The sequence below is a fragment of the Gymnoscopelus braueri genome (genome assembly GCF_963280865.1).
Source record: "Gymnoscopelus braueri genome assembly, chromosome: 3".
Taxonomy (NCBI): domain Eukaryota; kingdom Metazoa; phylum Chordata; class Actinopteri; order Myctophiformes; family Myctophidae; genus Gymnoscopelus; species Gymnoscopelus braueri.
The window spans coordinates 52,768,918-52,790,348 of NC_137612.1; the positions used below are offsets into that span (position 1 = coordinate 52,768,918).

Consider the following 21,431-nt stretch of genomic DNA (forward strand, 5'->3'; position numbering starts at 1 on the left):
AATATATATTTTTAAAGCTATTGTTTTTTACTCAAATCTTTGCTTCTGGGGGGTCCCTGGAACAAAATATTTTGAGATGGGGGTCCGCCAAATACCAAATACATATAATTTTGGGGGTCCTTGACCCCCTTGAGTTTAAACCACTGATATATAGCACATACAACAAGTGTTTCAGAAAACTGTTTTAAACTGATTTATAAGAAATTTGTAGAACGATTTGAGTTAGAAATGTTCGCTTAAAAATAGGATTTGCACAAATGTTCTAGATTAAAAAAAAATAGCAGATCTGCAAGCTCATAGCACGGCACTCGGTGCCGCGCTATGAGCTTGTATATCTGCTATTTTTCAATAGCCAAAGAAATAAAAAAATGACACCGATTCTTCCCCGGTCTAAATGGATTAAAAGGTGTTGAAATGTTTGAGTGGAGTTGACGGTGACGGCACGTTAACATCGCTGGTTCTGGACGCTTCTATTCTCCCACGTCTCTCCTCGACTGAGGAGCTACGACTCGGGGTGAAACGGGTCGCTTTCAAAATGCGCACACCTGGCGAATGCACGCTAGACCTTGAAGCCATATCCAAAAGGCTGTAATTGAATTGGAACTCTATGAATATATTATATGAATTCAGAATTTAGGTTTTGAGGGTCACGCTAATTGAAGCGTGCGACGTTGATAAGGTCACATCTGTCCCGCTAGTAAACCGCCTCTGTCGGGTGGAAACCATGCACGTCCAAAACCGTTACTTTTTCAGGCTTCAAATAGGCTCTTTGCACAGCAGCCATATTGGAAAGAAATTGGGCCGCTTCCTTATACCTTCACAGGTGTTACCAATGATACTAATGAAGGCTTTGTTCCATTTAGTGTGACACAGTGGTTCTCCTTTTAATTTCAAGGACCCCCATAACTCTGAGAGTGTACAAATGGAACCAAATGGACCCATACGGGTCCATTTGGTTCCATTTGTACACTCTCAGAGTTACACACCCGTAAGTGGCCATTTGGAACCCCCTCAAGGAACCATGAGGGTCCCTGGACCACACTTTGAGACCCCACTGGTGTAGCAGAGTGTTTCCAGTGAGCCAACATGCACCAATACTCTGTTTGACCAAGAATGGAACAGAGCCTTCATTAGCATCATTGGTAACACCTGTGAAGGAAGTAAGGAAGGGGCTCAAATGTCTTTCCAGTATGGCTGCTGCGCATAGAGCCTATTCTAAAAATGGCAAAGGTAGCAGATCTACAAGCTCAAAGTGCGTCGCTTCGCGTTTCGAGCTTGCTGATCTGACACTTTTGTGTGACGCTGTAGTATGAACAAGTAGGGCGTTAATTTACGAAAAAAATGTAAAAGTTAAAATATGGAGATAAGAGGTTTCTGCCCGACAGCAACGAAACTCTACCGAGGGGACAACCGCGTGTCGTGTCCTGTCCTGTCATTGAGCCTCCTCTCTGTCCATCCTCAGGTGGAGGCCATCCTGGTCAACATCTTCGGCGGCATCGTCAACTGCGCCATCATCGCCAACGGCATCACCAAGGCCTGCCGCGAGCTGGAGCTCAAGGTGCCGCTGGTAGTCAGGTTGGAAGGTGAGTAAAATGGGCGCCGTGTTTTTTTTGATCAATCGATTGATTCGGATACTTATATTGACAAAGTGTGGTGACGGCACAGGTAGTACAGTCAAAGGTTAAGCTAAAAGGATAACACTAAAAGCCCTAGGGTACTCAATTCATCAGTAATACATATGATGCAATCAGTGGTGTGAAGTAACTAAGTACATTTACTCAAGTACTGTACTTAAGTACACTTTTGAGGAATTTATACTTTGGTGGAGTATTGCCAATTTTCAATAGTTCTCCACTACATCTCTGAGGAAAATATTACTTTTACTCCACTACAATTATTTGAAAACTTTAGTTACTAGTTACTTTTGAGATGTAAATTATGATATTATGAAACATACATTGAGCCTTATTTTATACCTAGGCTATTTGAAAATAGCCAATCTACAAGCTCACAACACGTCAAAAATCCAAAAAAAAACATCAACAATTCACAAAACTTGAAATGGAACATTCTGCACAATGAGCACTTTCTACATTTATTATTTTAAGTACATTTTGATGCCAATACTTTTGTACTTTTACTGAAGTACATTTTGAATTCTGGACTTTTACTTTTAACACTTTCTCCACCACTGGTGAACGTACACACACACACACACACACACACACACACACACACACACACACCTCGGACCCTATTAGCCAGGTACACCCCCCCCCCCCCACACACACCCAAACCCAAAGCCAATAAATGCACAGTGAAAATCCTCAGTGTTATTGTAACTCCGGGAGTGTACAAAATGAAACCGAATGGACCCTTTGCTCTATGTGGTTAACACAGGAGGATAGTGCGGTGTACTAAACCTGTTATTATCTCGCTCACGATACTTGACAAAACATCGAGTGCAGAATTGGCTGAAGACACATTAGCTTTAATGAGGCCCTTAGCACTCCACCCCCCAAAAAAATTAAATGCCTTAATTAAATTGCACATGTGAGCGCCGTAGTATTTAGAGCAGCATGTATCTGTCCAGTTTTAACCCATTTAGACCGGGGAAGAATCTGCGTTATTTTTAGATTTATTTGGCTACTATTTTTTTTTTTTTAATATGTGCACATCTTTCATTTTTAACTAAAATCTTTGCTTCTGGGGGTCCCTGGAACAAAATGTAATCAGATGGGGGGGTCCGCGGCCAAATACATATCATTTTGGGGGTCCTTGACATGAAGAAGTTTGAGAACCACTGATATATATAGCAACATACGTTTTTTCAAAAAATAAACTGTTAGGATTTAGAAGACATTTGTAAAATCCCCCCCAGCAGCAAAGATTTGAGTTCAAAATGTTCGCTTTGAAAAATACATACATTCAAAGATTTGCACACATTTTCACTATATTTCTCAAAAATAGCAGATCTACAAGCTCGTAGCGCGGCACTCGGTGCCGCGCTACGAGCTTGTAGATCTGCTATTTTTGAATAGCCCAAAGAAATGAAAAAAAAAAAAAATGACACAAACGCGTTCCCTCCCGGTCTTAGCGGGTTAAGGCCCATGGAAGGACTGTGTGTTATTAGCGCAGCTGGTCCCAGCGGCCGATCTGTCTTCATTGCGGCCCTCGTGTCCCGGTGAGAAGAGGAGGAGGGCATTTCTCACACATGTCACGTTCCTCGGCGCCCATCGTTAGCGCCGGCCAGCATAACAATACCGACAGAGCTGATTGCCTCACCTCTCACCTGCGTATGCTAATAAAGCTAGCTGACTCTACGCAGCGTTTTTAGGACGTGCGCGTGTCCGTGCACACGTGTGTGTGTGTGTGCGTGTGGGAGGGGGGTGTACGTGCATACAAGTGTGCAAGCTGTTTTATACACACACACACACACACACACACACACACACACACACACACACACACACACACACACACACACACACACACACACACACACACACACACACACGTGTGTGTGTGTGTATACAGTCCGTGGGTTCCGTGCGTGCCTCTGTGTTTGGTGCCATTGACTCCCCCGGAGGCGCAGGGCCAGCTGGTGGTTAGGTTAATTGTCAGGAACCTGCTGAGTGGCGTGTCCTAAGAAGGGAGCAGAGGAACGTCTGTGCATAAGCCCCTCAGCGTTTCATGTGTGCCCACACACACACACACACACACACACACACACACACACACACACACACACACACACACAGTTTGTAGGTCAGGCTGTGGTGTGTTTTATAATAGCACTGACAAAACTGAACTACCAGTTGCTCTGGTATTATGATAAAGTGTAAAAATATCCCTCTGTGCAAAAATGCCATCACATCTGAATGTATGAATTCAGAATGAAGATTCGGGTACCCAAAGAGACTGTGGTCTTTAACACAATAATGCAATATAATAATAATACAGTATAACAAGATAATAAAAAAGTGATACTACCTGATATTATCCTAATGTTAAAAGTGGCTAATGGGAGGACCGTCCGGTGAGCCACGTCGTAACACTCATGTCACTATGACTCAGCCATAACCATAAAAGGAGTTGCAGCTACGCCCAAATATGGAGTGTGTTGTCTAACCTCAATGTGTCGTCATGGCATTTTTGTATTGTTTATTGGTCAGCTGTAGAGTTGACGCTCTTTAACTGCCCGAGTAAAAGTGTAATAGTGTCACCCCAGTGCCAGCGAAAATAAGTGTTTCTACCTACCTTTGAAAAATCATGCATTATTTTCCGTGATCGCTGTCCGCACAGAAATCGCCTCATTACGCGCCCGCGGATCGCGGGAGTCTAGGGGAAAAAAATCTGCAGTACACAGCGACATTCTCCGTGTTAATGCATCCATTTGTAACTCTGAGATTTTACAAATGTTAAACTAACACGGTTCATTTTGACTGTATAGTAATGAAGACAGCCTGCTAATTGGCCCGCCACACACTCCCCTGAACAGCCCCGCCCCGTTTCAACGCTGTACTCCAATAGGCTGCGCCCGGGAGGTTACGGCCGGTGACTACCCTGACCCGTTTCTCCTGGTCCAAAGTCTAATCCAGGCTTTAGCAGCAGGTCATTACACACGGGGGGTTCAGACTCCAGATTGCTGCAGAATCAATCAGCTAAGCAAGCCAAACTGACCACAGGGCACTGGGAATGGCCCCGGGATCAGAACGGATTAGCTGGCACACTTTTTAATTGGGGAGGCTTTCATTTATTTTTTTGTACTTAACCCATTGAGACCGGGAACGCGTCCGTGTCATTTCTTTTTATTTCTTTGGGTTATTAAAAAATAGCTGATCTACAAGCTTGTAGATCGTGAAAATGTGTGCAAATCTTCTTTTTTTTTAGCGAACATTTGTAACTCAAATCTTTGCTTCTGGGGGTCCCTGGAACAACATATTTTCAGATGAGGGTCCGCGGCCAAATACATATCATTTTGGGGGTCCATGACATGAAAAAGTTGAGAGAACCACTGATAAATGATATAGCAACATCCGTTTTTTTTTTTTTTACTGTTAGGATTTAGAAGACATTTTGTAGAATCCCCCCAGAAGCAAAGATTTTAGTTATAAATGTTTGCTTTAAAAAATAATATCTTCAAAGATTTGCACAAAATGTTCACGATTTTTCAAAAATAGCAGATCTACAAGCTCGTAGCGCGGCACTCGGTGCCGCGCTACAAGCTTGTAGATCTGCTATTTTTGAATAGCCCAAAGAAATCTTAAAATGACACACAGATGCGTTCCCAGTCTTAATGAGTTAAAGGAGGCCTGGTTGATTACACTTGGGAGAGAGCTGTGTATTCCTGTGTGCAGACGGAAGGTGTGGGGGTCGATTTAGGACTCTGCTGAATGCAGAGGGTTGTGTTAAATGGTAACTGGTGCTGCTGTGTGGTGTTGCAGATTGTAATGGCAACACAGACACAGTTACGATTACTATTGCAATTTAGGCATGTAGCCAGTGGTGGAAAAAGTACTGACATTTTTCTACTTAAGTAAAAGTATCAATACCACCATGTAGAAGTACTCTGTTACAAGTAAAAGGCCTGTGTTCAAAATGTTACTTGAGTAAAAATACAAATGTTTTGGCATCAAAATATACTTAAAGTACCAAAAGTAAAAGTACTAAAATCTTTGAAAATAGCAGATCTACAAGCACACAACGCGTCGCGATGCGACGCATTGTGTGCTTGTAGATCGGCTATTTTCAAATAGCCTAGGTATAAAACAGGGCTAAAGTGGTTAATGTGCGTTTTATAAAATAATAATTTGCCTAGTAACTAAAGATTTCAAATAATTGTAGCGGAGTAAACGCATAATATTTGCCTCTGAGATGTAGTGGAGTAGAAGTAAAAGTATTGAAAATGGGAAATACCCCAGTAAAGTAAATATTCCTCAAAAGTACAGTACTTGAGTAAATGTACTTAGTTTACTTTACACCACTGCATTTAGCAGACGACCTTGCGTCCAGAGCGACTTACAATAAGCAAGGCAATAATCACATACTGTACAGCATGCAGACCAAGAACCTAGCATCAGTCTAGAGTCAATATACGATCAAAATAGCAATCTGTGCATTGAAACTATAGGATATACCAGGTAAACAATGAACCTAGCATCTGTTTAAAGAAGTGTGAATACATGAGCACATGAGTGACAATGTTGTCACTCATGGTGATTTATCACACAGCCATGTTTGCTTGCTCAAGCACTGCGACAGACACACATGAGCACGCTCGCACATGCTTTCACATTAAGGGAGACATGTGCATGTACACACACACACACACACACACACACACACACACACACACACACACACACACACACACACACACACACACACAGTGTGGTGGAAAAAGTACTCAAATGTTTTACTTGAGTAAAAGTATCAATACTGCAATGTAGAAGTACTCTGTTACAAGTGAAAGTCAGGAATTCAAAATTTTCTTGAGTACAAGTACAAAAGTATTGGTATCAAAATGTACTTAAAGTACCAAAAGTAAAAGTACTAAAATGTTTGAAAATAGCCTAGGTTTAAAATAGGGCTGAAGTGGTTAATGTATGATTTATAATATAATATATATATAATTTATATCTGCAAAGTAACTAGTAACTAAAGTTTTCAAATAATTGTAGTCGAGTAAAAGTAAAAGTATTGACAATTGGAAGTACTCCAGTAAAGTAAAAGTACCTCAAAATTGTACTTAAGTACAGTACTTGAGTAAATGTACTTAGTTACTGTACATCACTGATGCTCAGGCACACACACACACACACACACACATACCCCTGTGCTGTCCAGAATAACACTTTGTGAGGACAGAGATAATTGAGCGACTACTGCCCCCTTTGGCCACAGTGTGAATTACCAATTCCCACACTGGCACACGCTGATGTAAACATCGGTGTGGCTGCCCTGCCACTGTGGAGGAAAGTATATAGATCTGGTCTGGAGAGATGGGGTGGCTGCATTCCAGAGCGTATTGATTTGCAAAGGCCCAATTCCACCACTGTCTGTCAAGCAGTGGGACAGCTGTTTTCTTTAAGGACAATTTGGCCGTTTTCCCCGTAATTAAGGAAAAGGACAGTGGATCCTGCAGAAGGGGTGAGATGGCTCCTTCAGCCCTGACAAGGTCTTTATGGCTTAAATAGAGTCATGTACTGCAGACACGCGTGCATGCACGCGCGCGCACACACACACACACACACACACACACACACACACACACACACACACACACACACACACACGCACCCACACACACACCTGTGCAAAGAGAAGTCCAACGCGCTTCAGCCAGTTAAAGGTAGGAAGGGTTGGGTGCTCAACAGGCACTACTTGAATCAGAAAGAAAAATACCTGGGCACTTCTGAAGAGACTGCCCAAATAAAATACTGGAGCACTCGACTGGTCTGCACGTATTTATTATTTTGCAGTAATCCAGTATTTTACTTGGGTAGTCTCTTCCGAAGTGCCCAGGTATTTTTCTTTCTGACGCATACATACCTGTAAGCACAGGCCTTTCAGACAGCGGTATGCACTGTATGCAAAAGACGAAAATGCATCACATAGCCTACTTTCGCTCTACCTCTTTATATCATCAGCCTCTTACTAGGCTTTGACATGCTGGTTGTAAATGTTTCATATACTACTAATACCACTTTTTGCTACCTTATTTCTTGGCTTTCTGAACGGAAAACAAACAACCGATATCCGTCTAATGTAGAAGATTATTTAGTGTATATGTCAAGGCCCACTCAACATCATTTGGTAGGTAATGAACTAACCAAAAGCTCATTTCACTTCGTCTCCAGAGGTATTTGAGTCTTTGATTGATTCACATACTGCAGGGGTAATGGGTCAGGATTAAGAAAAGCTTTATTCCTGCAGACTTCTAATATGGCATATAGTGTGTGAAGTCACTCTGGATAAGAGCGTAGAGGCTAAATGCTGAAATTGTAATTGAAGTTTGTATTTACATACAGACACATTTTATGGGCTTAAATGTTAAGCTTTTCTTTGTCTCCAACACACATTTGTGTGTGTGTGTGTGTGTGTGTGTGTGTGTGCGCGTTTGTGCGCGTGTTGAGGTGGAGCACAACACCTTCCAGTACGTACCGCCAGTGGTGTAAAGTAACTACGTACATGTAGTCAAGTTTTAGGTATTTTTACTTAACTGGAGTATTTCCAATTGTCAGTACTTTTACTTCTACTCCACTACATCTCAGAGGCAAATATTGTACTTTTACTCCACTACAATTATTTGAAAATGTAAGTTACTAGTTACTTTGCAAATATCAATTATTATATTTTAAAACATACGTTAACCACTTTAGCCCTATGTTATACCTAGGCTATTTGAAAATAGCCGATCTACAAGCTCTCAACGCGCCGCATAGTGACGCGTTGTGAGCTTGTAGAACTGCTATTTTCAAACATTTTAGTACTTTTACTGTTGGTACTTTAGGTACATTTTGATACCAATACTTTTGTACTTTTACTCAAGTAAATTTTTTATTCCGGACTTTTACCTGTAACGGAGTATTTCTATATTGCAGTATTGTTACTTTTACTTAAGTAAAATATACTTAAGTAACATACTAATAGTACTTTTTCCACCACTGCATGCCGCACGTCTTAGTTATGCAAGCCGTTTTACTCATACGCTGAGTTGACGGTGCCCAGTATCGAACCCAGAGGCGAGTGCTCCACCGACTGAGCTACCCCAGACACTTTTTTTTTTTTTTTTGTCAGCCTATTGGCCATAATAGGCTGACAAAAAAGTTCCCAATGTTATTTTGAGATTGCCTTTGTGACTTTGTGTGCCAGCGAAATATGGCTGTGTGGGCATTTCTTAACCGAACACATAATAGTGGCAAAGTCTGTATAGTCGCAAAATGAGCTAGCATTTTGCCCTTCCTGATTCTCTCCCTCAAAGTCTGTGTTTCGTGAATGGGTGTTTGTTAATCCATTTAGACCGGGAACGCAGCTGTGTCATTTTAAGATTTCTTTGGGCTATTCAAAAATAGCAGATATACAAGCTATAGCACGGCACCGAGTGCCGCACTATGAGCTTGTATATCTGCAATTTTTTTTTAAATCTTGAACATTTTGTGCAAATCTTTGAATATATATATTTTTAAAGCGAACATTTGTAACTCAAATCTTTGCGTCTGGGGATCTCTGGAACAGCATATTTTTACATTTTATTTATTTCATATTTTTTGTATTGTATTTTTTGTATTTTTTTGTATTTTTTATATATGTGTAGAATCGGCCTCAGGTCTTAATGGGTTAAATGCCTGAAATAAGGTCTGTGGTTAACAGTACACAGGCTTAAGGGATTTTCACGTTTTGTTCTATGACATAAAATGCATTAGTTAACACATTCATTGCCAGGTATTAATTAATTAATTAATCCGCCACTGCCAGCCGTTTTACCTTACTTTGGGTCTTTTTGACGATCCACAGAATATTTTTTTGTTCAACCCGGACGTAAACAAACGATGTCTCGGTCGAAAGATGAGTCTCTTACAAAAACATTGTAACGGCGATCGTCCATTCTGTAGTTATCGGCAGTTGAGTATAGCTTGTTTTCACCAAAAACCCAATCCTTGGCAGTCAATGTGTTAAATAGAAGGAAATAGATAGGAAACACCAGTGGGTCTCAAAGTGTGGTCCAGGGACCCTCATGGTCCCTTGAGGGGGTTCCAAATGTACAAATGGAACCAAATGGACCCGTAAGGGTCCATTTGGTTCCATTTGTACACTCTCAGAGTTATGGGGGTGCTTGAAATTAAAAAGTTTGAGAACCACTGTGCTACACTAAATGGAACAGAGCCTTCATTGGTAACACCTGTGAAGGAAGTAAGGAAGAGGCCCAATTTCCTTCCAATATGGCTGCTCTGCATAGAGCCTATTGCACAGTATGGTATGGTTAACTTGGTACACTATGAAACAATACCAGTCAGAGAATCCTTTAGACCAGAGAGTTGCATATTAAAAGAACTGAGTCCAGCATAGGCTACATGCAGTTATATCTGTAAGTATACAGTAGCAGGTGGGCTGGGCTCACAGATCAACAATATTGTCAACAGACAACACTATAAATCTACTGTCACCAGTATGGCTAATACAGTGCAAATACATCATCCTATAAACATATGAACACTGAATAAAAAACGGCACCCCATCATCTGCAAAGTTAACCTTCTTAAGCCAATAAAACTATTAATCTAGCAGACAGTTGCAAAGTAAGCAAAATAAACAATGTAACAGATAATGTAACAGTCCATGTAAGTGTCACAGCTTGCTTACGTGTTATATCCTTAACGCATATGTCAGAGTGATAGACGGTCATTATTGTAGTTTGATCGATTTTCAGAGGAAAAGGCTATGCTCGTTAACTCCTGCAGGGCAGAGATCAAAGAGAACGAGACATCTCCATCCATGACGTCACCTTATTAACGCCTTGTTATAAGTACCTGGCAGGCTTTCATTTCATACACAATCTATGTACAGTAATGCCATTGTATGCAAATGACAGATCCGTATGAGAACTCAATAACAAGCTAGATTAATCAATTAATCGATAGATAAATCAAAAAACATATATAAATATATATTATTTTAGCATAGTTTTTCTACTCCTGGTGATTGCATTTAAGCCTCAAAAATAGAAAGAATGGCTGTTCAGTTGTGAAGATTACCTTGTGGAACCAAGGTGCTAATTACCTGCTTTACGGCGACATAAATATGTCATCCCTGGACCACTTTATTGAGTGCTACCAGTTTGTAGTGCTAAAAGAAGTGAGCTTGCAACAGACCTTTTTCATGCAGCAATTTTTGACATACGGTAAAAACAACTCAGGTCTTACCAATGACGGTAATTAAAGTTCCGTTCCATTTAGTGTAGCACAGCCCTCTCCAGTGAACCAACGTGCACAAAATAGCAGCTCTGACTCTGAATGGAACACAACCTTAATTAGTAGTATTGGTAACACACCTGTGTTTACTCTGCTATTTAATACAGTAGGATTCCCTCATCAAAATTCAATTCAGGCAATAGCTGTACTCTGAATCAGTGATCGAAGAAGTACTCTATTTGTTTTACTTAAAAGTATCAATACCACAATGTAAAAATACTCTGTTACAAGAAAAGTTCAGTATACAAGATGTACTTGAGTAAAAGTACAAAAGTATTGGCATCAAAATGTACTTGGAGTGCCAAAAGTAAAAGTACTCATTATGCAGAATGTCCCCATTTCAAGTTTTCGAAATATATAAAAAAGTGTTTTAAAAAAATTGCAGATCTACAAGTTTAAAACGCGCTGCGATGCAACGCATTTTGAGCGTGTAGATCGTCTATTTTCAAATAGCTGAAGTGGTTAATGGTGTTGTGTAATAATAATCTAATTCTGCAAAGTGACTAAAGTTTTCAGATAATTGTAAGTGGAGTAAAAAGTGCAATATTGGCCTCTGAGATGTAGTGGAGTAGAAGTATAGTAAAGGATTCAAATTCTAAAACATCAAAAGTAGCAGATCTACAAGCGACACGTTTCGAGCTTGTAGATCTGCTACTTTTGATGCTTTTATGTGACGCTGTAGTATGATCAAGTAGGGCGTTAATGTATGAAAAAAACACAAAAAGTTAAAATATGGAGATAAGAGGTTTCTGCCCGACAGCAACGATATATATATAGGCTCTGATGCAGCCTGACAGCGAGTCCCGGGTCAGATTCCCGAGTCTGACGGACCCTTGCTCTTTCCTCCTTTCCTGTCAAATCTCCACTGTACTATCAATAAAAGACGAAAGAATGAGTTAATACCGATAGCATCGAACGTTTTAACAACACAAATCTTGTAAGGGGGTCCCTGGCACAAAAACAGTTTCAGATGGGGGGTCCACAGGGGGCCAAATACATAGTATTTTTGGGGTGTCCTTGACATGGACACATGGTTTGAGAGCCACTGGTCTGTATGCTGTGAATAGAGCTCTGGCAGCACCTAGTGGCTGCTGGTGGAACATACACACACACACACACACACACACACACACACACACACACACACACACACACACACACACACACACACACACACACACACACACACACACACACACACACACACACACACACACACACACACACACACACACATACACACACACCTAGTGGGGGCTGTATCCATTCCATGCCAGGCAGGCAGTGTGACTCGCCTCTGCTGCTGAGAGAAAAGTCATCAGTGCCCCCCCTACTGCTCACAGTGGAACTGCACCCAGCCTGTCTGCACACAGAGAGGCACGTATGCACATACTGTACGCGCGCGTGTGCACACACACACACACACACACACACACACACACACACACACACACACACACACACACACACACACACCAGTGGGGTAAAGTAACTAAGTACATTTACTCAAGTACTGTACTGAAGTACAATTTTGAGGTATCTTTACTTTACTGGAGTATTTCCAATTTTCTGTACTTTTACGTCTACTCCACTACATCTCCGAGGCAAATATTGTACTTTTACTCCACTACAATTATTTGAAAACTTTAGTTACTAGTTACTTTTTAGATTAAGATTATTATTACAAAACATACATTAACCACTTCAGTCCTATATACATTTCGGCCATTTGAAAATAGCCGATCTACAAGCTCACAATGCGTCGCATTGTGAGCTTGTAGATCTGCTATTTACAAAGGATTTGTATACATTTGAAAACTTGTGAAATGGGACATTCTTAACCTAACCTCTAAATGTCTAATCCTAAACCTAACCCCAACCTGAATCTTTGTCTAATTGTAAACTCTAAAAAACACACACACACACACACACACACACACACACACACACACACACACACACACACACACACACACACAGACACACACAATGCAAACTCTCACCGTGCGGTGCACATACTCAGAGGTACACAATGATAAAACAATGCCCCCACACACACACACAAACACACACACTATATACACGCTGCTGCTGCTCATGAATATTTATGAAGTTTACAAAATAGATGTGTAAAAGTGCATTTATTTTCTCCCTTTGCCATACACAGTTTCCATAACAGTAGGTGTATTTGTTTAAAAAAAAACACAAAATCCCTTGCATTATGCATCTGCAGTGGGGCCATGGTGGCACTTAACTGTGTGTGTGTGTGTGTGTGTGTGTGTGTGTGTGTGTGTGTGTGTGTGTGTGTGCGCTATATCTCCACGGTTTAACCTATTCAATCAATCTATGTCATTTTAGATGTCTTTGGCTATTCAAATATAGCAGATATACAAGCTCATGAGTGTGTATATCTGCTATATATATATATAAATGTATATATATATCATTTTTTAAAGCGAACATTTGTAAGTCAAATCTTTGCTTCTGGGGGGGGGTCCCTGGAACAAAACAATTGAGATGAGGGGCCGGGGCCAAATACATATCTAATGCTGTTTTCTAAATCCTAACAGTATGTTGCTATATCAGCGGTGCGCCAACTTTTCCATGTCAAGGACCACCCAAAAATGATATATTGTATTCGGCCACGGACCCCCATCTCAAAATATGTTGTTCCAGCTACCCCCCCCCCCCCCCCCAGAAGCACAGATCGGAGTTAAACATGTTTGCTTTAAAACACACATATTCAAAGATTTGCACACATTTTTCCAAGAATATTTTCAAAACAAATAGCAGATCTACAAGCTCATAGCGCGGCACTCTGTGCTATTTTTGAAATAGCCAAAGAAATCTTAAAATGACACACAGATGATTTCCCGGTCTTAATAATGGGTTAAGTTTAGACAGGTATTTTTTTTTCTTTTTTTAATCGTCTCTTTTAGCAGTGTTTCCCTATGATGGCAGTGATTTGTCAAACCCAATGAAGTTGATAGGTCAGCCTATTGAACATAAGACCCCCCCCCACACACACACACACACACACACACGCACACACACATTCTCTCCGTGAGTGAAAGCGTTACCCTTTGAGAATATGGATTTGTCCGAAGGGAGGGGTGGTGGTGGGGGGGGGGGTGAAGGCGGGAGAATATGCTGTGCCGTTTGATTAGAAAATGACTGTGTGGACACTCTATCCTCCTGTTTATATATCAGAACAAGGTCTCTTCCTCCTTCCTATTCTAATTAATTACATTGCACAATTGATTGTTTGCAGCGCGCGGGGGGCCCCTAGAAATCTGTTTGGAATGATTTATCTGGCTGGACAAAAGCGATGAAATATTAGGCGTTAACCCGTTAAAACCGGGGAGAACGCATCTGCGTATAACCACTTAAACCATTGTTTTATGCTTTGGTTATTCAAAAATAGCAGATCTACATGCTCGTAGTGCGGCACAGAGTGCAGCGCTACGAGCTTGTAGATCAGCATTTTTTTTTTTTTATCGTGAAAATTTCGTGCAAATATTTTAATACATGTATATTTTTAATGCACATTTTTTTTAACTAAAATGTTTACCTCTGGGGATTCTACAAATGTCTTCTAAATCCTAACAGTTTTTTTGGGGGGGAAAAAACTTATGTTGCTATAATATCAGTGGTCAAGGACCACCCAAAATGATATGTATTTGTCCTCCGCGAACCCCCCTATCTCAAAATATGTTGTTCCAGGGACCCCCACAGAAGCAAAGATTTGAGTTAAAAATGTATATATATATATTCAAAGATTTGCACACATTTTCAAGGTTTTATTTTCTCCAAAAATAGCAGATCTACAAGCTCATAGCGCGGCACTCGGTGCCGCGCTATGAGCTTGTATATCTGCTATTTTTCGAATAGCCCAAAGAAATCTTAAAACGACACACGGATGCGTTCCCGGTCTTAAGGGGTTAAGTGGCAGTGGTAATAGAATTCCTCATGAAAGGCCTATTGATTAGGGTGTCCAGACCTCGGGAGGATTGGCATATCATGCAGTCTTAATTACACGCCAGCCAAGAGAGGTAAGGTCGAGCCTTAAGCATGTGCACGTACACACACAACATGCACACTCAATGAGAAGTCACTAGAACACCTACGGTGTCTTTGCTGTCGGGCAGAAACCTTGTACAGTATGGACAAGTACTGTACTTAAGTACAATTTTGAGGTATTTTTTACTTTACTGGAGTAATTTCCAACTGTCTGTACTTCTACTCCACTACATCTCAGAGGCAAATTATTGTACTTTTTACTCCACTACAATTATTTGAAAACTTTAGTTAGTTGTTACTTTGTAGATTTTTATTGTTATCACAAAACATACTTAAGCCCTATATACATTTCGGCCATTTGTAAATAGCAGATCTACAAGCTAGCAAGTATTTCTACATTGCAGTATCGATACTTTTACTTAAGTAAAAAATGTTAGTACTTTTTCCACCACTTACAGTATTCAGTATTTCCACCACTTACTTTCCAATGTAGTTATTATTTAGCCACAAGCTATTCTTAATACTTTCCATGTGTTCAATATTTATAAAACCCACAGACACACTTTAACTTATATATTTTTTATAATTTTTTTAACTGGCAGACAAACATTCAGTGGGTTTTCAGTTAAACTTTTTAGAGAATTAGGTTACAGAGTCTCATAAACTTAGGCCGATGTCTCAATATTCCACTACAAAAAAACATTGAATCAAGTGAATCTCGGGCATGGCTCTACATGGGACTCTCTGACTTCATGTTGAAAGCCTGTGATGTCAGTCATCGGACAGACTCGCAGACTGAATAGAAAAACTCTCGCAATCAAGAATTCCATAAATATATGATTGTAAAGTTACACCGCACCCCAAAGATGATGACAAAACTCACTGAAAGCAATGGGAATCCTGCACAATTAATGGTTGACCGTTGGCTCGGGTGGAGATAGCGCTGCAATTTGTAACGCATATAGAAGCCGGTTCTTTAAAGGTTTCCTGACATGCTGGTTTACAAAAACATTTAATGGACATGGGGCAAATCACAGCACTTTTCTGAGCCAAATTATTCATAAAACCCAAGACCACAGAAAATCCTCTGAATGTTCAAAGATCATTAGTTTTTTTTTTTTTTTGAGGTAGATGAAATTTGATGTCATGAAACTATTGTACTGTACAGCAGTGTTGATTTTGACAGCACATTTTGATTTAGTTTTAGTCAGTCTTTTGAATAAAATTCCATTTAGTTTTAGTCATGTTTTAGTCATCTGAAATTGTTTAGTTTTTGTCTAGTTTTAGTCGACTAAATATCATAAGATAGTCGACTAAATCTACAGTTGATTTAGTCGGCTAAAATGTGTTTTGGCGATGCCTTGATGGCGTCATAATGGCTGATTTTACACTTGGATACATGCTGAAAATAGCCGATCTACAAGCTCACAACGCGTCGCAGCGCGACGCGTTGTGAGCTTGTAGATCTGCTATTTTCAGAGCGCAACACCCGGGCACAACCAAACATGAAATTACTTGTCTTTTAGTTCTACTGGATCTCTTCTCCACTCGTCCCTCAACATTTTAGTCTAGTTTTTATTTGTTGACGAAATTGTCAATATATTTAGTCTTAGTTTTAGTCATCATAGCTTAGTTTTTATTTTGTTTTTATTTTGTTTTTGTCAGTGGAAAAAAGGTAGTCGACTAACATTTTTCATCATACTTTTAGTCGACGAAATCAACACTGCGACACGGGCAACAAGCAGTAAATTGCGTTTCGCCCCCAAACCTCACGTTTCTTGTGATAAAGCGTAGCCGTAGCGGCCCTTTCCACTGCTGTCTGCAGCATCTGTGCTGTAGTCACCGGTCTCACCTGTGTAATGAGAAGATCACTCAGCAGCCACACAAACAGCTGGCTGCTGATGTTTTAGAGGGGAATGGGCATGGTTTCTGCTTCATTTGACCCCCTCTCTCTAACAATCACTCCCCCTCCCCCTCCCTCCTCGCTCCTCACTCTTGTCTCTTTGCCCGTTTCATGCTGGTGGAAAAAGCACTCACTTTTTCAATACTGCAATGTAGATATACTCTGTTAAGTAAAAGTCCGGAATTCAAAATGTACTTGAGTAAAAGTACAAAAGTACTGGTGTACAAAAGCGGAAAGTACTCATTTTGCAGAATGTCCCGTTTCACAAGTTTTCAAATGTAATTGTTTTTATAAAAATCAATAGCCGATCTACAAGCTCACAATGCGTCGCATCGCGACGCATTTTGAGGTTGTAGATCGGCTATTTTCAAATGGACAAAATTTATATAGGGCTGAAGTGGTTAATGTAATTAAGTAGTTAAGTTAAGTAATAATCAAAGTAACTAGTAACTAAAGTTTTCAAATAATTCTAGTCGTGTAAAGTCTAGTATTTTCCTCTGAGATGTAGTGGAGTAGAAGTAAAATTATTGAAAATTGGAAATACTCCAGTAAAGTAAAAAATACCTCAAAATTGTACATAAGTACAGTACTTGAGTAAATGTACTTTGTTACTTTACACCACTGTCCGCCACACGCCGAAAACAACCCCTCTCTCTCTCGCTCTCTCTCTCTCTCTGCCACCCTTCCATTGCCGTGCCCCCCTGCCCTGTGTTGTGACAGCGTTGTCAGGGCTGCTTTTTGCCTGTGCAGTCCACTGGGCTGGGAGGCAGCCAGCCAGTCTGCTGTCTGTGTGTGGAAGCCCCAGGGCGCGCTCTCTCTCTCTCGCTCTCTCTCGCTCTCTCTCTCTCTCTCTCTCTCTCTCTCTGTGTCTCTCTTGCTCATTCTCTCTATCTTGCTGTCTGTCTGTCTGTCTATGCTTGGTTGCAGCTCTAAGGCACCACCTAAAGCCCAGCAGCTGCTTCCCCCCTCCACACACACACACACACACACACACACACACACACACACACACACACACACACACACACACACACACACACACACACACACACACACGTGGATATTATGCACACAACGCTAACCTGTTACATTGTCCTTCACAGAGAAACGCTGCTTTCGGATCAGTGATTGAATTTTGACGCCACTCACCCACAACTCTATCCATCTGTCTGTTTGTGTTTTTGAGTGTGCGTGTGTGTGTGTGCGTGCGTGCGTGTGTGTGAATTGATTCTTCTTTTGTCTCTAGCACAGTGTTGCAGTGGTGAAAAAAGTACTCAAATGTTTTTCCACATTGCAGTATCAATACTTTGCTCAATACTGCAATGTGGAAGTACTCTCTTACAAGTAAAAGTCCGGATTGTATGTTTTATAATATCATATTTTATATCTTAAAGGTAACTAGTGACTAAAGTTTATATAAAATAAGTAAAGTAAAAGTATTGGAAATTGGAAATACTCAAGTAAAGTACAAATACCTCAAAATTGTACTTAAGTACAGTACTTAAATAAATGTACTTAATTACTTTACACCACTGGTGTGTTCGTGTTGTCATCAGCATGCGCGTGTGGTGGCCGTGGTTGAAATAATTCCAATATTTGTGTGTTTGTAGGGACCAACGTCCAGGAGGCCAAGAGGATCCTGTCTGAGAGCGGTCTGCCCATCACCTCCGCCGAGGACCTGGACGATGCGGCCAAGAAGGCCGTGGCCGCCATCAAGAAAAAATAGACCCTCCTTCCCCCCCTTCTCTGTGCTGTTAACCACGCCCCCTCCTCGTCCCTTCAGCCAATCACTGACGAAACCAGCATAACTTCAGCCACCACAGCCTTCTACGCTGTAAAATCCTGTTTTACAGCTAATTTAACTCCGAGAGTGTACAAATGGAACCAAATGGACCCGTACGGGTCCATTTGGTTCCATTTGTACACTCTCTGAGTTATAGACCCCGTGTTTTGGCTCTGTTTGTACATTCTCAGAGGTGAAATAATACTCAGGACTTAACAGTGTATGCTTACAACCCCTCGCAGTCAATTACCAAGCTTTACTTTAACTCTCAAGAGTGCACAAACGGACAGGTACGGTTCTCTCTCTCGAGTTAAATTAACGCTCAGGTTTTGACTGTGTACACTGAGTTCTCGGGGGGGTTAAATAAGGGTTAAAGTGGGTCTTAGTGATATGTTTTTGTAAAAAATAAGTGCTAAATAGCTCTATATTTTGACAGTAATCATTGCTATAAAGTGTTCGTTCTGTAACTGCGGTCTCTCCCTATCTCGCTAGTTCTTCGGTAAACCGAAAATCGGGATACCAGTTTCGTCCAATCAAGAGAGAGAACTCATGCAGGATGCAGTCCTGCGAAATTTGCAAGCGATAAAACGGAAACATTTGCAGATCTTTGTGGGGTTCTCTCTCCCGATTGGGTGGAATCTGTAACCCAGCTGAACATGTGTTTTCTGTTTATTAAAGCGCTGGAGAGACATGTGAGACCCCTGTTACTGAAGACACTCTATTAGAACATAGAGCTTTAACTTCTTAACAAAAAACCTTTTTGTTTTAAACCGAAAAATATCACTTAATGCGCCTGTAACATGTCCCCTGCCATAATTGATTTGTCTGCTTCTTTTATGCAAGTGTTCCCCTGTGATTACGTCCATATTCATCAGATTCATTAATTCGTCGGTATAGATCTTTTTGTTTTCCAGTTGTTTTATATGCACATGGCGTGAAAGAAATCACGTAATCTTGTACTCTGCCGTCTTAAAGCTCTTTATTGTTTGTCGGCGCTCTGAGATTACCCGGAAGGCCTGTGGCGCCTCTTTGTTCAGCATTCCACTTTGCAAGGCGAGATTTGACGCGGATTTGCCGCCGCTAATTATGGGCTTGTGTGTTGAATATTAATTAATGGGTCCATTTCCACTTTCTGCTAAACATGTATTTAATAGCTTGGCTGACGGCAACAAAGGAAGTACACACGAGAGAGCCCTTTTCCCAAGGCGTCAGTGTGAAATCGTTAGATTAGCGCTTAGCCACAAGCTAATGACAGCGTGGCGTTGGGTTTATGATGCACTGTGTTGATGGAGAACGCCACGCGAACGCGTTCTGAGCGGCTCATACTGAAGTTACATGAAGCCCCCCCCCCCCCCCCTGTGTTGCCTCTATTGGTGTCAATGCCTTATATTACCGGTGCATTGCCATTCGACCACTTAAATCACATTGAAGGAGAATTCCGCCCAACGTTTTTCCTACGATTTTATATGATATTATGATATCCTAAAACAAGTGGTGCAGTAGAAAAAATGCGGAATTCTCCTTTAACCCTGGTGTCCCGATTTTGGGCATGTCAGTTTAGCTGAAAATAATCAAAAGATAAAAAATAAATAAAAAATAGTCATAGATCTACAAGCTTCACAGTGTGTCTGTGAGCTAAGTATGTACAGGTTAAATGCGCTTCTCAGCCTTTTGGCTAAGATCAAGTGTAGTATCTCTTCTTATGGGTTTAATATCTGATATGTACTTTATATGGTGTTTTTAGCCTCAGGAATTGAAACGGGGGCTTTGCTCCGTTCACTTCATGCATCGCCATCCACTTTTTTTTTTTACAATGATTGTAAGGCGCTTTGGATGAAGGGACTATATAAATGCACCATTTATTTAACATTTAAGTGGTTACGGGGTCAACATTTTTCAAAAACGGCGTAAATAGCAGATCTACAAGTCCTCGATGCGTCCGCATCACGTTGTCGTGAGCCTGTGTGGGTCTGCTATTGAAAACGTTTCACAATTTCTGCCTGGAAATTGACAACATGCACCTTTAAAAATAGGGATGCCAGGTTGACGGTGGTTAAAAGTACTCATCCACTACATCTATACATCTGATACAAGATGTGTGACTGTTTCCAATATCAGGCACTGTGAAAGTCCACTTACTGTGTTTGTGTGAAGTGCTTCTTCTCTCTAAAACGTTGTGCCTATTTCAATGAAGGAAGGAAAACTGCTTTGTAAACTTCACTTGCCAATGACTTGAGTCTGAAGAACAATTTCATACAGATCTGTTTAAACGTATATAAACTCTAAAACATCCGTTATAATTACATTTTGTAATCATGAATGTGTATTGATTGCATATATGTTGGATACAGTGTATCGGCTGTGTAAATAAGTTGAGAGATTAAATAAACGGCAATAATTTCAACGATAGCCTAATGTGTCTTAATTGGTTGGTTTAATACCCTGGGGGGAGGGGGGGATCACAAAAAGCCAAACAAAAGTAAGAGAGGTGAAAATAGTATAAACATATTCAAGTCTAGTCTTGCCATTGGCTTTTTCCGGGGAGAGTTCATTTGTAGAATAAATGGTCTGTCGGGTGGATATGTCCAAATATGTCCAAAACTGTTACTTTTCAGGATTCAAATTCAAAAGTAGCAGATCTACAAGCTCGAAACGCACCGCTTCGCGCCGCGTTTCAAGCTTGTAGATCTGCTACTTTTGATGCTTGTGTGTGACACTGTAGTATGATCAAGTAGGGCTTTCATTTATGGAG

General features: G+C 40.8%; 1 protein-coding gene across 1 annotated transcript in view; it reads left to right on the forward strand.

The window, feature by feature from the left end:
• suclg2 (succinate-CoA ligase GDP-forming subunit beta) overlaps positions 1–21,083 on the forward strand; it is a 179,129-nt gene extending 158,046 nt beyond the window's left edge. Inside the window, exons 10-11 of the mRNA XM_080423817.1 lie at positions 1,463–1,583; positions 18,507–21,083. Of these exons, the coding sequence (XP_080279943.1) occupies positions 1,463–1,583; positions 18,507–18,622 (237 nt within the window). The 3' untranslated portion in view covers positions 18,623–21,083. The remainder of the gene's footprint in view (positions 1–1,462; positions 1,584–18,506) is intronic.
• Positions 21,084–21,431: the final 348 nt, after the last annotated feature.